Genomic DNA, 14,077 nt, shown 5'->3' with positions numbered 1-14,077 from the left:
TTTTATTTTTAATAATCTCTTATTATTATGGAAACATCAGTGCATTTTATACAATTAGAACATATGGACAAGCAAAAACTAGAGAAAAATCATATTCCTGCCACCAGTGGTTAGCACTCTTAACACCCTAGTGTGTATTCCTTCACACAATGTATATGTCATCGTATATATGATAAATGACGTCATTATACAAGCTGTTGAACTTGCTTTTCTAATCAAGTGTCCCTCTTTTTCCATTTCAATGCATTTTCATCTTACTTAATGTCTACACTATTTTCAGCTTTCCCCAATTGCTCCCCACATAATCCTATTGTATTTAAAATAGATCCCTGGTCCTCCCAGCGATCAGTATCTATTAACCAAAACTCTTATATCCATAGATTTTCTCTAGGGAGGTAAGGCCCCTCCCAAGGGGTCCTCAGTGCAGCAGCAGAAGAAATGTCTTGTGAAGCACTTAACGGGAAAACGAAGGTACCAAGGTCATTCAGCCTTTCCGCCTTCCGTGCACTCCACATTACAATTCGGGACCAAGGAGCAGATATCCACAGACCTTGTGCTGTTCAATTTAAACATTAGGCTTCTATATAGTAAATATTAAATTTCATGTTGACGGGATACTTTGGCAAAATTTAGATATTTGATAAACTCTTTCTCCAATCTACCTTCTCGTGAACACTTAATGAAATTAGAATAATTTGTTTGTAGTCAAGCTCTGTGGGCAGCACCTGGTTATCACTTTCTTTTCTCTGTGATTTCAAGAGAGGAAAATGGGCTAAGAGGCAACACCAGCTTAATGCCCAACATAAAACCCTCAGGACTTTCATTTTTATCCACAATTGGATTTCATAGGGTTCTCTTGCACCACATAAGCCTCGAAGGATTTTTGATCCATTTTTGGTGAAAACATCACCATCTTCTAAGGGGCTCTGATGAATCAGAGGCTAAAGGGAAGATATTAAGGTTTTGGGAAAGGTGAAAAAGTACAATAAAATAATATAAAACCTTGGAGGACATTTAATAAGCCTATGATATTTTGTATATACAAATTTTTTAAAAATTATCATTATGTAAAGAGAAATTGATAGATTGCGACCGGTTAATTGCACTTCAGGGAGACCAATATCACGGATTACAGGGCTGGTTAAAAGTCAGTCTCCTTGGAAATTAGAATAAAAGGCACACTATAGGATTTTCTTTTTGTTGTAGCTCATTAACTGATTGAACATTTTTGATATCTTATTCATCTGTCTTCAGGAGGGTGAACTGTAGAAGTATCTGCATATGGTTACAGTGACCCAATAAACAAGGGGCTGCTGAGCTTCCTTGTAGAGAAACTGCTTGCTTGACAGCAGATCCTCTGGGAAAGATTTGGGGAAAACATGTCCTTCCTCTATGATGGGAAGTCTTAGGTTTCTCTTTGGCTCCAGTTCAGATGGCGTTCGTGCACGGCTTAGTGTGGCTGGTGGTGGAGCTCCATGTTAGGGCTCAGATGTTAGTCAACAGAGGGAAGATTCCCACACAATAAATTAAGAAAAAAAATTTTTAAAGACCCCAATATAAGTATGTATTGCACTATTCCAGTTTTATTTCTGACATCAGAAGATCTTTATCATCATCATTGTCTGTCTTAAGTAAGGAAGTAATTGAGGTTGGGAAGTAAAACATTAGCTCGTTATTTAAACACCATCCTTAATTAATTGACATCATGTAAATGACAGTGACAGATTGAGTGATAGGACAGATTTTTAAATGTCCTTATTATTCAGTTGATTACCTTTGGAAACGACACTTAGGAACATAAGTGTTTGGAGGTAACACCGACTGGAGACTCTCTGTTTGGCATTCTGCTCACACGGGCCCAAACTATTTTCTTTATCTGATTAGTGACTAGTGACTTGTTTGATGGAGAGGACATGTGGAACCAGCGTTCAGAGACCCTGGGATTCTGGAAGTTTGGTATTCTGCCCTCGAGCTGTCTCTCCACCTCAGAGAGAGAGAGAGGAAAGAATGTGAGGAGTTGAGTGTCAGTGCAGTTACTTTAAGGATGAAATAAAGTTGCTGAGCTCATTTCATAGAGAAGATGGCTGGACTTCTCTTTATTCTCATCACAAATCTCAGCTTGGGAGATATGAAGGGTTTTAGGCCAGACATTCCCCGATTTATTCTTTCATTTTTTGGTAAAATGAAAGTAAAAACTATTTCTTTGGGAATCAGCTTGCCCTCAGCCTTCATGTCCATCAGCAGAAATGGCAAGTAAAGAACATTCCTTTGTTTCTTCATTTGTCCACTCATTCACTAAATAGTTGAGGATTTATTGTGTGAAAGACACAGTTAGACCTGCAAGGAATATAAAGATAAGGAATTCTTCTCACTTCTAAAGGGCTTGCTTCCAGTAAATTGACAGATTTAATTTGAACCCATCTAAGGAAATGTTGCTGTGTAATTACAGCTCTCAAATATTTGTACTTGTAGAGATGAGCAATAATGTCATAAACCATTATTCCCAAATCATCTGTAATTAATTTGTAGTATATTCATTTGGGACAAGTGGTTCTGGTTCATTACCACCGTACACAGAGCCTTGACACATATTAGGTACTTGGTAAGTATTGACGTGTGTGTGTGTGTGTGCACACGCGTGCATGCGTGCGCGCCTGCACAACTTGTAAAACATTGAGTGGGATGGGTGCAGGATGAGTAGAGGCATGAGGACAGAGGTAAAAGGAGGATAGCTCAAGGTTGCTGGACAAGTTGCCCGAAGGTGGACTTTGCTGAAGGAGAATTCCCAGCAGTGGTTATAGGACTGAGATATAAGGCAGGGACTTTGTCACAGAACCAAGGCAGAAATCCATTTACTGGACTCAGGGCAAAAAGTCAGAGTGGGCCCAGCAGTGTGTTTGCTGAGGTCTTTGGGCTTTGTAACAGTGCTCATTACTTCCTGTAGGTCATCCTCAGCTTTGGTCTTCAGTCCAGGTTTTGGACTGTAGATTAGCATAGAGAACTACAAAATAAGAGGCCCAAGTACTTCTCTGTTCCTATCCCAGAGAGAGACAAGTTATTTCTGAATGAGGTTATTGAGGACAAATGTATCTCAAGAGCATGACATTTGAGCTGGGCCTTAATGAATGCATATGCTTTGGGCAAGTGGAGTTGGAAGAAAGAGCATTCCAGATGATGGGAAAGTTGTACACAAAGGAAAAGGCTTGGGGGGTATGGGAGGTAGAATGCATGTGAGGGAGGCTGTAGAGAAAGAGCTGAGTCTGAAACTAGGATGGCCTTTGTGATAGTTGCAATCCCTGGCTCCCATACCTGGTGGCTGTTTACTGAATTCACTGGGGAACTCGTTACAAACACAGGTACCTAAACCACAGGCCTAGGTGAGGTCTGGGACACTAATTTTATAATGCTTTCAAGGTCTAAGGACTAATGGGGAACTATTGGTCTGATGTAAAAGCCTGAAGGTCTAAACTAGGGTTGTGGGGTGGAAAAGGAAGCAAAAGACATATGAGACGAGAAGGGTAAAATGGCTCTGGTGTGCAGATGGGTATGTCCAAAAGGCATATGAAAAAGCAGACTTGGAGCTCAGTGGTGATGAGGACTTTGTGGTTATTTTTTTTTGCAAAAAATAGATATCTGTGGGGTCACCTAGGGTTAGAGTAAAGAGGTGAGGGAAGGAGTGACCCTGATTGGGAAATGCTTGGTTTATGGGGATGGAAAGAATAGGGCCCTGCCAAAATTGGCCATGGGATTTAATGACCTAGAGGCTCTCATCATCATCATCACCATCACCATCACCATCATCACCTTCACTTTTGTTATTAGTATTGCTTGTGATGTTTTGTTTCCATAGGTTGAATTTCTGGAAGTAAAACCAGTCCAGGAACAATTCTGTGTTAATGGTTCTTGCTGCACACTGACATATTGCTTTCCAGAATAACTATACTGATTTTAAATGCCACCAGCAGTGTATGTGAGTGGAGTGTTAGCGTGACAAGTGACAGAGTTCTTAACTACTGCCTTCCAAATATTTATCAGACATCACTTTCTCATAGCCAAAGAAAAGTCAAGGCAAAGACACTCTTTAGGAAAGAATTTCAGGGCTTTCTACTCAGAGGTTTAATAAAGATGGAAAGAAGAATGGAAACTAGCAACTTACTGTTGGTAACAGCTGAAGAGGGAGAAGTTAAACACTCATCAGGGAGCAAGGTATATGCAACACAGACTTCATGCCTTTCACTCCTAAGTTATACTCTGAACACATGGCCAGGAATTGTTGTTTTGGTTTGGTTTTGAATGTTTACTTCTATCTAATAAAGTGAAACTGAGCAAATAAAACTGGACCAAGGAAGGGAGAATTTTATAAGAAGTTAATGATGAATTGGTAGAAACTTAAAGTTCAGTTAGTCCCTGACTAGGTCACTGCTAATTTGAAGAATTTTGATATTTTGTCTATTTTTTTTAAAGTAATGAAAAACACATTGTCTCCCAAATTATAAACTATATGTTACATGGTAGGCCTTCCTAGATGAGATGCCAGAGGCTAGATTGTCTGGAATATGTAGGGTCATACGAGTGAATGACTGTTTTCCATGGTGTGGGAAGCTTCTGTATCTAGTATTTTGAAACAAGGTTGGGAAATATCCAGAACTGTCAGTCCTACTGTGGGACCATAAAACCATGACAATGCTCCTTAGTCCAGAATAGGTAGAGAATTACTGGGTTATTCAAGATCTGTACGAACAGCAGTTTCCCTATGCAAGGTCAGAAATCCTCCCCTAGATCGTCAGAGAGTTAACCTCTAAGAAATAACCTAAAACTGCTGAGTACTGGCAAATGCAGCTCTTAAAAATAAGCAAATAACACCAGGATGATTTTCCATATAGGAACAGCAGACAAAATCTAACTGACATAGTTAAAGAACGATGACATCAATCAGAAAGGGTTTTGTTGGGCATCCCAGTAATGGGGGAAAAGGGAGATTCTGACAGCGTGGGGCTATGTCTGGTCTCGTGGAAAGAGGCAGACATAATGGGGGATAAGGCAGGGAGAAGTTGTAGGAGTAAAACATTCAGCTGCACTTTCTCCAATCCCAAAGACGACCCTGCTGGTCATCTGGCTTCCCGGGAAGCTGGCCTTCAAGGAGAGAAGACTTTACCAGACTTGTATAACTGCTCTTCCTGGAAGTTATTATTCTCATGATAAGTTGGTAAATTGACATCTAAAATATAATAGACTCTCATTAGACCCAGTAAATCAACTCAGTGGCTGAAGTCCAACAAACCAGGCACTGATGAAAATGAGTTTGTTATGTCCAAATCCTCACCCCATCCCTCCAAAACCAGGTTGCATGGAATCTCTGATCTTTTCAGAGGAAGGGGGTTTCCCTGCTCTGGCTTGAGAGAATAATGAAAGTATAGTCCAAGGCCTGGCTGGCTGGCACAGAGTAAACACTCATTGAAAGGAAATTATAGCTATCATTATTATTAATCTTTCTCATGGCATTTGTTTATTTTTTTGGCTAACATTTATTGAAACTTTAAACCATGCCAGGCCCTGTGCAAGTAATGACAACTATTACCTTTTTTTTTTTTGTATAGGTTATCAGTATATCATTAGGTATAAATATTCATACATCTCATTACTTCACTAAAATGTAAGATCCTTATGTGCAAGTCCCATGCCTCACAGCACACCTTTGGTGCCGCTCATATGTTATGTTTTACTTTCTGCCTGGTTCTACTAAACTATTTATACATGTTTTATCTCTCGATAAGAGTTGTAAGTTCCTTGAGAATTCTTTCCATCCTCTATCACAGTATTTTACCTATTAGGCCTTTAATAGATATTTATTGAATAAGTGAATGCTCTTGACAAGAATATTCTCTCCCTGCATGCACTGATTGGTCCATTCCAAAAATGACGGAAAACGAGAACTAATTACTATGGTAAATAGGGTGATTTTTATATGAAAATATTTTGTGGGAGTATATTATGTTCACATATGTTTTTGCACTTACAATTTCACTACTTCTTTCATTTAAAAAAAATAAACCACCTGGCAAGATTTCAAACTGCCCAGGAAGCTGTAGGGGAAACCGTCATTTTATTTTCATTGATACACTAGCTTGATATTAAGATGGTCAGAAAGTAAGGTGCATATCGATCGGTTAGAAAAGTATACCAGTTGGAGAAAAGAGAACTGAAAGGCAGTTTAATCATCATCTGATGTTTTCAAATATCAGGCAGAAAAAAAGCTTTAAAGGGTCTCTAGGCCGGCATCTTCACTTTGCGGAGGTCAGAGACCTTCCTCAGGACACACAGTGGAGCCACACCCCAAACGCACCTCTCTCACCTCCAGGAACAGGTGTGGCCCCTCTCCAAGGTCCTGCCCCCTACGGAGAAGTGTCTCTGCAAGCTTGCACAGAAGGAATTCAGCAAACATTTAATACACATTTCTAGGCGACCCTTGGAGAGAAAAACAACTTTTGCCCATTTAAAGTATTGGCTTTAAGTTCTTTTTCAAAGAAAAAGTGCATTCTGTGCAAACCTGACCACCCCACAGATAACAATGAAAAAAATGAGAAGAAAATAAAACTAGCACATTTGATTGCATCCTTGGCTTGACTCCTTGCCTCACTGCTCATTATTGACGATGACTATGATTTCTTTTACTGAATAATATGTGTGTGACTGGGTGGGGGCAGGACTGCAGTGGGTTAGTTACAGAGACCACCTTTGTTGTTCTGCCCAAGTACATGCCAACTCCAGACTGCTGAACTGTCGACTCCTTAAGTGAGTGATTCTGATGGAATCATCATTTTTACTTCTTAAGGATACAGTGAGTTCAGATGAGCTGTCCGATAAGTAACAGGACAAAGCCAGACCACCTGGGAGCTGCTGCATTCTTCACCTGCCTGGGAGAAGTGGAAAAGGTCAAAAAAGGTCATCCCGTCAGAAACCTCCAGGCAAATTGAGGGCAAAGTAGCTGATCCCAACCCTTACAGGGGAATGCTTCTCACAGCCAGCCAGAGCCAGAGGCTGCTGTTCTGTCTATAGCCAAAGAGATGCCCTTAAAGATAAAAGGTTTGATCCCCAGAGACACGTGAACAGCGGCTATGAATCACTGTAATGGATTCTGTTACTTCCACCATTTACAACCATTACATTCACCAACAAGGTGAAGGAATCAGCATCCAGAACCTGGAAGGCCTGCTTTCCTTGAGCAGAGGAAGAGTCCGGAGCAGGGGTTCTCACCCTTGGCTGCACGTTAGAATCACCTGGAGAATTTTCCGAAATACAGATGCTTGGGTCTCACTCTGCACCTTCTGATGTAACTGGTCTGAAAGGATCCTGGGCCTTAAGCCAGGCTCGAGTTAATCACAGGTTTAGAGGCTGACATATTTGAGGATCAGTGATGCTGTCTGCCTGCTGACTAATGAAAGCACTAGTCTGGCCCAGTCATTCTGTAGACGTGGCTCCAGGGTCAGCTAGAAGCCTTACCTGGAAACTTGTCAGTGTCAGAGTACAAATTCTCAGGCCCCACCCTTGACCTACTGAATCAGAATTTCTGGGGTTAGAGATCAGCATTCTGTATTTTAGTAAGCCCTCCACATCATTCTGATCCTTGTCAGAGTTTGAAAACCACTGATCTAAGTCAAGACGTTGCTCCTCAAAGTGCGGTCTGCAGGCTGGCAACATCTATATCCCCAGGAGCCTGTGAGAAATGTCACAGACCTACTAAACCAGAATCTGCATTTCAACGGTATTTCCAAGTATGTGTATGTGCACTGAAATTTGAGAAGCACTGGTCTAAGGAACAGTGGCAGATTAGTGTTCTCATTGGACTTTAGTTGTCATGTTTCGGGACGTTCATAAGAGGGCAAGAGCCCAGCCAGAGTGGTAAGGGTAGCCATGACTGCATTCTGCTACCTTTGGAAGAGGAGCTATATAGGATCACACGGGTAGGGTTTGACTCAGAGAAATGTCGATACAGTAAGTCTATACAGACAAGGAAACTGAGGAGGCCTTCTCAAACTTGGAGGTGCCTGCACATGGCCTGGGACCTTAGTAAACCGTCGTGTGGAGTTAGTGAGTCTGGGGATGAGACTGCAGCCTACAATCCCAACAAGCTCCAAGAGATGCTGGTGATCCTGGCCTGTGGGCCACACTTAGTTGAAGCAAATGGGATGGGGCTTAAGAAAGGTTCTTGTATGCACTCTGTTTATAGAAGAGCTTCTTTATCCCCTTTTATTTTGAAGGAGAAATAACATGGAAAACTGAATGCCTTGGTAACTGTTGATACTTTGTGCTGTCTCTTGTGAAATATTTAAAAGATGTAAGATATCCGTGGTGTCTCAGACAAATGATATTATCGGTGATCATCTCAGTGTAATATATAAATAAAAAACAAAATACCCATGAGCCTCGAAATCCAGGCATTGTTCTTGCAGTAACTGACTTGTGGAAGCCAGAAGTTTAGCAGACCCTGAAGGCAGGCTCCACCTGGCCCCACCTCCCCCCCCAGATGCTCTTGCTCTCACCCATTTGCAGCCTTGCCTTTGATTCTCTTCACCCCATGAGAGATGTTTGGTGCTCTGGGGTGGATGGGCTCTGGATTTTCAGAGAAACATGAACCAGTTTACATACTCAAATCAATCAGGCTTGAGTAGAAAATAGAACAAAACAAAACAAAAAAGGGGGGGCAAAGAGGTGTGTAGAGTTGGAGTATTTAGTTCTAGGCTTCCTTCCATGAAAACAACTGTAGCTTCCAGTATGAAACAGATATTCAAAGCGAAGGAAGATTCCTCGCTTCCTTTTGTCACTTGATATTCACGGGGTCTTCCTTGCACCTGGGGATGGAGGAGGGGGTAAGTGGGGAGATGTTCTGTGTATGTATTGTATATGCTATTGCCTTGATGAATGACATGGTTTGGTTTGGTTTGGTTTCCTCTCCTTTTGTTAATTCTCTGTGTTCTTTTTCCTTTGTGCTGCACGATTAGGACCCTGCAGTGGGACACAGACCCCTCAGTGCTCCAGCTGCAGTCAGACTCAGAACTTGGGTATATGTCTGCTCTTTTGTTACTCCTTTTATTTCTTTGCTACACTTGTGTTGAAATGCTGGAGCTGTTCTTGCTCACTCTTTCCCCCCTTTCGTTGAACTTCCAGTTTGATAAGTTTATTTCCTTCTGTTAGTTTTCCTTATAAAGGGAAGCCTTGAAGAAAGTCTCTCTTTGTGGAAAGCACCACAAAAAGTGGCTTTTGATTTCTCCTTCTAAATTCCTATTATTGCAAAACGACACTCCCCTAAAACCAAAATACAAACATACACCCACACCTCTGCTTCAAGGTGGGGAACTCTCATTCTGTGGTGGGAGGTACGCTTGACTAGATCCTAATCATCCTTCACCTCTACTAAGAAGTTGCCTTAGGTTAATTTTTTTCTAAAATTGGTATTAAAATGTCCTGTCTTGTTTGTTTCCTTTCCTTTTCACTTTTTTGGGGACTCAGCAATAAGCATTTGATTTGAACTAAGTTTGAACATGTAAAGATTCCTGTTTAAAGAAAAAGCAAATTTGTTGCATTTCTCAGTATTAAGAAATCTCAAATATTTCCATGATGGATGAGGTCTCCAACATTGTAAAGATCTTTTTTTTTTCCTGATGGAAATGTACCATCACAGGTTAAAAGATTGCTTCAGAATGGAAAATTCGTCCGCAAAGAATAAAACACACAAGACTGTCCTAGAAACTAGAGTTTATTTCTTTTGTAGGATTGTAGTTAGCTGTAGCAGTGCATGAGATCTTTGCAGTGGGGTGTTTGTATCAGCTCGTGCTCAAGCTCAGGAGAGCCGGTCTGTATGCATCTCTTCCCAACTTTGCATTTAGTGAAATCCGCTTGAAATCAGCTGTGGTGGAAGTATTTACACCATAAAAACTGGCAAATGCGACAAACCAGGGGCTTGCTCCCTTGCCTTCACACCCGTTAAGAGACTTGCCAGTATGCCACCGGGTACCTCCGTATGTTAATAGCATATTTTATTACAGTATTTTACAAAATGATTATTTTTTTCTTCCTAAATATAAGCCAATACATCTCAAAGTGGGAATTTATTTGTTTATTTAGTTATCATTTATTTTGAATTCCTGAGATTCCTGGGCACGTACCTGCAGATTTCTATCAATGTCAGTGCCTACTGTAGGTGGACACAGAGGCTGGAGGGCGGTCTGGGTGTTAGGTTAAATGTCATCTGCCCTTGGCCCTTTGTGTATGCAAGAGTTCTCAGCAGACTCACAACACTGCTAAACGAAGGAAATACTCTAATGCTTCAGGTAACTAAGAACACTCTTCCAACATCACTAAATTCTTGGCTATTTAGTTTTGTAGTTCATTGTATGTCATATTTCAAATTTTAGTATTTGAACAACCAAGAAATATGGCTTAAATCATGCAGAGAAACATGAACATATAGTATGTTACAATTCAGGGGAATTTCAGAGTGTAGTCCTACAATATTTCATTGTGTTTAAAAAAAAAATGGAGGATGGAACTGGCAGAGACTCTAGCCTAAGCACTTAACAGATTTTTAGACAGATTGTGGCCTTGCTAAATTACACTTGCTGATGTAGAACAGTTGGGAATTTTCCCATTTAGATGTGTTTTCCAAGCTAAAATTCAGTTGACTATGCAGATTAAAACTTGTGACTTATTCTGGGGAGAGGGCATATCTGTGGCTCCCACCTTGCCTGCCCCATTTTACTTTGGAGCAGGCCCAGTGAGTCAGAGGAAGATGAGAGGTGGATGAGATTTTCTGTTCACAGAGTGGTTGATTGTAGAGAGCTTGTAAGGAGCATGCAGAGAATATTTGAGAGAGGAGATTATTTTAGCCAGGTGACAGTTTTAAATACTGATTAATGAAAATTTCCCTTTTCTGATAGTCCTTACATGCAGGGCCGTCTTCCCCTCATACACAGTTTGATGAACTATACCTCAGACAACACGACTTTTCTAGAGATAATTGTATGTCCTCTTCCTGATTCTTGGCATGGGGTTGATCATAGCCCATAGCTTGCTCTGTCACCTGATTTTTTTTTAATTGAAATATAATTGACATTTTTTATTTTTATTTTTTAAAGATTTTTTATTTATTTAACAGAGAGAGACATAGCAAGAGCAGGAACACAAGCAGGGGGAGTGGGAGAGGGAGAAGCAGGCTTCCCGCAGAGCGGGAAGCCCGATGTGGGACTCGATCCCAGGACCCTGGGATCATGACCTGAGCCGAAGGCAGACGCTTAACGACTGAGCCACCCAGGCGCCCCTAATTGACATTTTATAAAACAGCTTTATTGAAGTATAATTGACAAAAAACTGCACACATTTAAAGTATTCAAATTGATGTTTTAACATGTGTACAAATTTATGAAACCATCATCATGACCAAGATAATAAACATATTCATCATCCCCATAAGTTTCCTCACACCCCTTTGTGATCCTCACACTGCTTCTCCCCATCCCCCAGAACAGCTGATCTGGTTTCTGTCACTATACATTCATTTACATTTCCTGGAATATAGAATAAATGAAACCATGTGGTGGGTACTCTTCTGACTGACTTCTTTCACCAGAATAACTTTTGAGATTCGTTCATGTGAGGTGTGTATGAGTAGTTCATTCCTTGTTACTGCTGAGTAGTTTATCAGATGGACATGCCAATTTGTTCATCCAGTCACTTTTTGATGTATATTTGGGTTTCCAGGTTTTCTGCCCATTACAAATAAAACTGATGAACATTCATGTAAAAATCATATTATAGACATATACTTTCATTTCCTTTGGGTAAATATTGCCAAATTGAATGGCTAATTGTATAGTGGATGTGCACTTAAGAGATGGTCAAGGTATTTTCAGAGTGGTTTTAGCATTATACATTCTCACCAGCAGTGCATGAGATCCTCAGTCCCTCCCCATTCTTGATGACATTTGATTTGGATTTTTTTTAATTACTATTTTTTTAACCACTATTAAAGGAGTATAGTGGTATCTCATTGTGGTTTTAATTTGCATTTCCCTAGTGACATAATGGTGTTGCATATCTCTTTATGTGCTTATATGCCACTTAAATATCTTCTCTGATGAAATGTCTGCTTAAATCTTTTGCCCTTATTGTTTATGAATTGGGTTGTTTGTTTTCTCCTTATGGAGTTTTGGGAGTTCTTTACATATTTTTTAGATTTATTTTTTCTTTATTTATATTCAGTTAACCAACATAAAATACATCACTCCTCTACATATTTGGGATACAATCCTTTATCCGATATATAGTTGGTAAATATTTTCTCCCCATTTGTGACTTGTCTTTTTCATTCTTTTAACTGCATCTTTAAGAAAACAAACCTGTTTCATTTTGACAAATTTCAGTTTACAAATTTGTTCTTTTATGGGTCATGCTTTTGGTGACATAATTTCAATATTCAGGTATTCCTTAAAAGAGGTGGTAGAATACAATCACTTATGAAACCATTTGAGTTTGGGATTTTATTGTGGGGGAATATTTGAAAATACAAATTCAATAACTTTAATAGTAATGGAGCTATTGAGGTGATCTGTATTTTTCTGAGTGAGCTTTGGCAGTTTGTGTCTTTGAAGTAATATGTCCATTTTATCTCCATTGACAAATTTATTGGCCTAAAACTGTGTATGCATTCCTTTATTATCTTTTAAATATCTGCAGAATCTATAGATGTAGTCACCTTTCTCATTCTTGATATTGGTAAATTTTGGCTTCTGTCTTTTTCTTCTGGTATGGCTAGAGGTTTATCAATTTTATTGATCTTCTTAAAGGACCAGCATTTGGTTTCATTGATTTTCTCCATTTTTCTATTTTCTATTTCACTGATTTCTACTCTGATATTATTTCTTCTGCTTACTTTGAGTTTAATATGATTTTCCTTCTTTAGTTTCTTAAAGTGGAAGCAGAGGTCATTGACTTGACATCTTTCTTCATTTCTAATATAGTTGGGTAGTGCTATAGAATTACCCATAAGTACTACTCAGTGGCATCTTGCAAATTTTGATCTATTTTTGTTATTTTCATTTAGTTCAAAATACTTTCCAGTTTCCCTTTTTATTTTGTCTTCAACTGGTGAGTTATTTGGAAGTGTGTTATTTAGTTTCCACATATTTGGGGATTTTCTAGAGATCTTTCTGTTACTGATTAATCCAATTCTACCATGGTTAGAGAACGTATTTTTTTAAAGAGTTATTTATTTACTTATTTGAGAGAGGAGTGGGGAGAAGGGCAGAGAGAGAGGGAGAAGGAGAGAAGCAGACTCTGCGCTGAGCATGGAGCCTGACATGGGGCTCAATCTTACGACCCAGAGATCATGACCTCAGCCAAAATCAAGAGCCGGCCGCTTGACCTACTGAGCCATCCAGGTGCCCTGGGAACATATTTTGTATTATTGGTGTCCTTTTAATTTGTTCAGACTTACTTTATGTTTATAGTATGATCTGTCTTAGTAAATGTCCTATGTGCCCTTGAAAAAGGTGTGTGTTGTGTTGTTATTGGGTAAATGTTCTATGAATGTCAGTCAAGTTGGTTGATTATGTTGTTCCAGTCTTACATATCTTTTGCTAATGTTCTGTTTGTTGGCTCTATCGATTATTGCTAGAGGGGTGAAATTTCCAACTACAGTTTTGGACTTTTCTATTTCTTGCAATTCTGTCAGTTTTTGCTTCATGTATTTTTAAATTTTGTATTAGGTGCATAAATGTTTAGGATTCTTATGTCTCTCTTGATAAATTAATCTCTTCATCATTAAGAAATGAACTTCTTTGTCCCGGGTAATATATTTTTGCTCTGAAATTTCATTTGTGTGACATTAATATAGCCACTTTAACTTTCTTTTGACTAGCATTAGCATGGTGTATCTTTTTGCACCCTTCAACTTTTTTTCACCCTTTAACTTTTTAACTTTAACTTTTATTTATTTCTTTATATTTAAAGTACATTTCTTGTAGGCAACATATAATTGGGTGTTTTCATCTATTCTAAAAATCTCTGCCTTTTAATTGGGATA

The 14,077-nt window shown here is 39.4% G+C and overlaps 1 protein-coding gene across 4 annotated transcripts in view; it reads left to right on the top strand.

Annotated features, from left to right (window-relative positions):
• DYNC1I1 (dynein cytoplasmic 1 intermediate chain 1) overlaps positions 1-14,077 on the top strand; it is a 301,647-nt gene that overhangs the window by 46,138 nt on the left and 241,432 nt on the right. For 2 of the 4 annotated variants that reach the window (XM_081800508.1, XM_081800509.1), the window contains exon 5: positions 9,000-9,059. The exons of the other annotated variants lie outside the window; for them this stretch is intronic. In XM_081800508.1, the coding sequence (XP_081656634.1) occupies positions 9,000-9,059 (60 nt within the window). The remainder of the gene's footprint in view (positions 1-8,999; positions 9,060-14,077) is intronic. 4 annotated transcript variants of the gene reach the window in all.

Source organism: Leptonychotes weddellii, chromosome 12 (assembly GCF_054177405.1).
Source record: "Leptonychotes weddellii isolate Sample4059 chromosome 12, ASM5417740v2, whole genome shotgun sequence".
Classification (NCBI taxonomy): Eukaryota; Metazoa; Chordata; class Mammalia; order Carnivora; family Phocidae; genus Leptonychotes; species Leptonychotes weddellii.
Note: the sequence above shows the minus strand (reverse complement) of the source record. Positions and strands in the feature narration are given on the sequence as shown.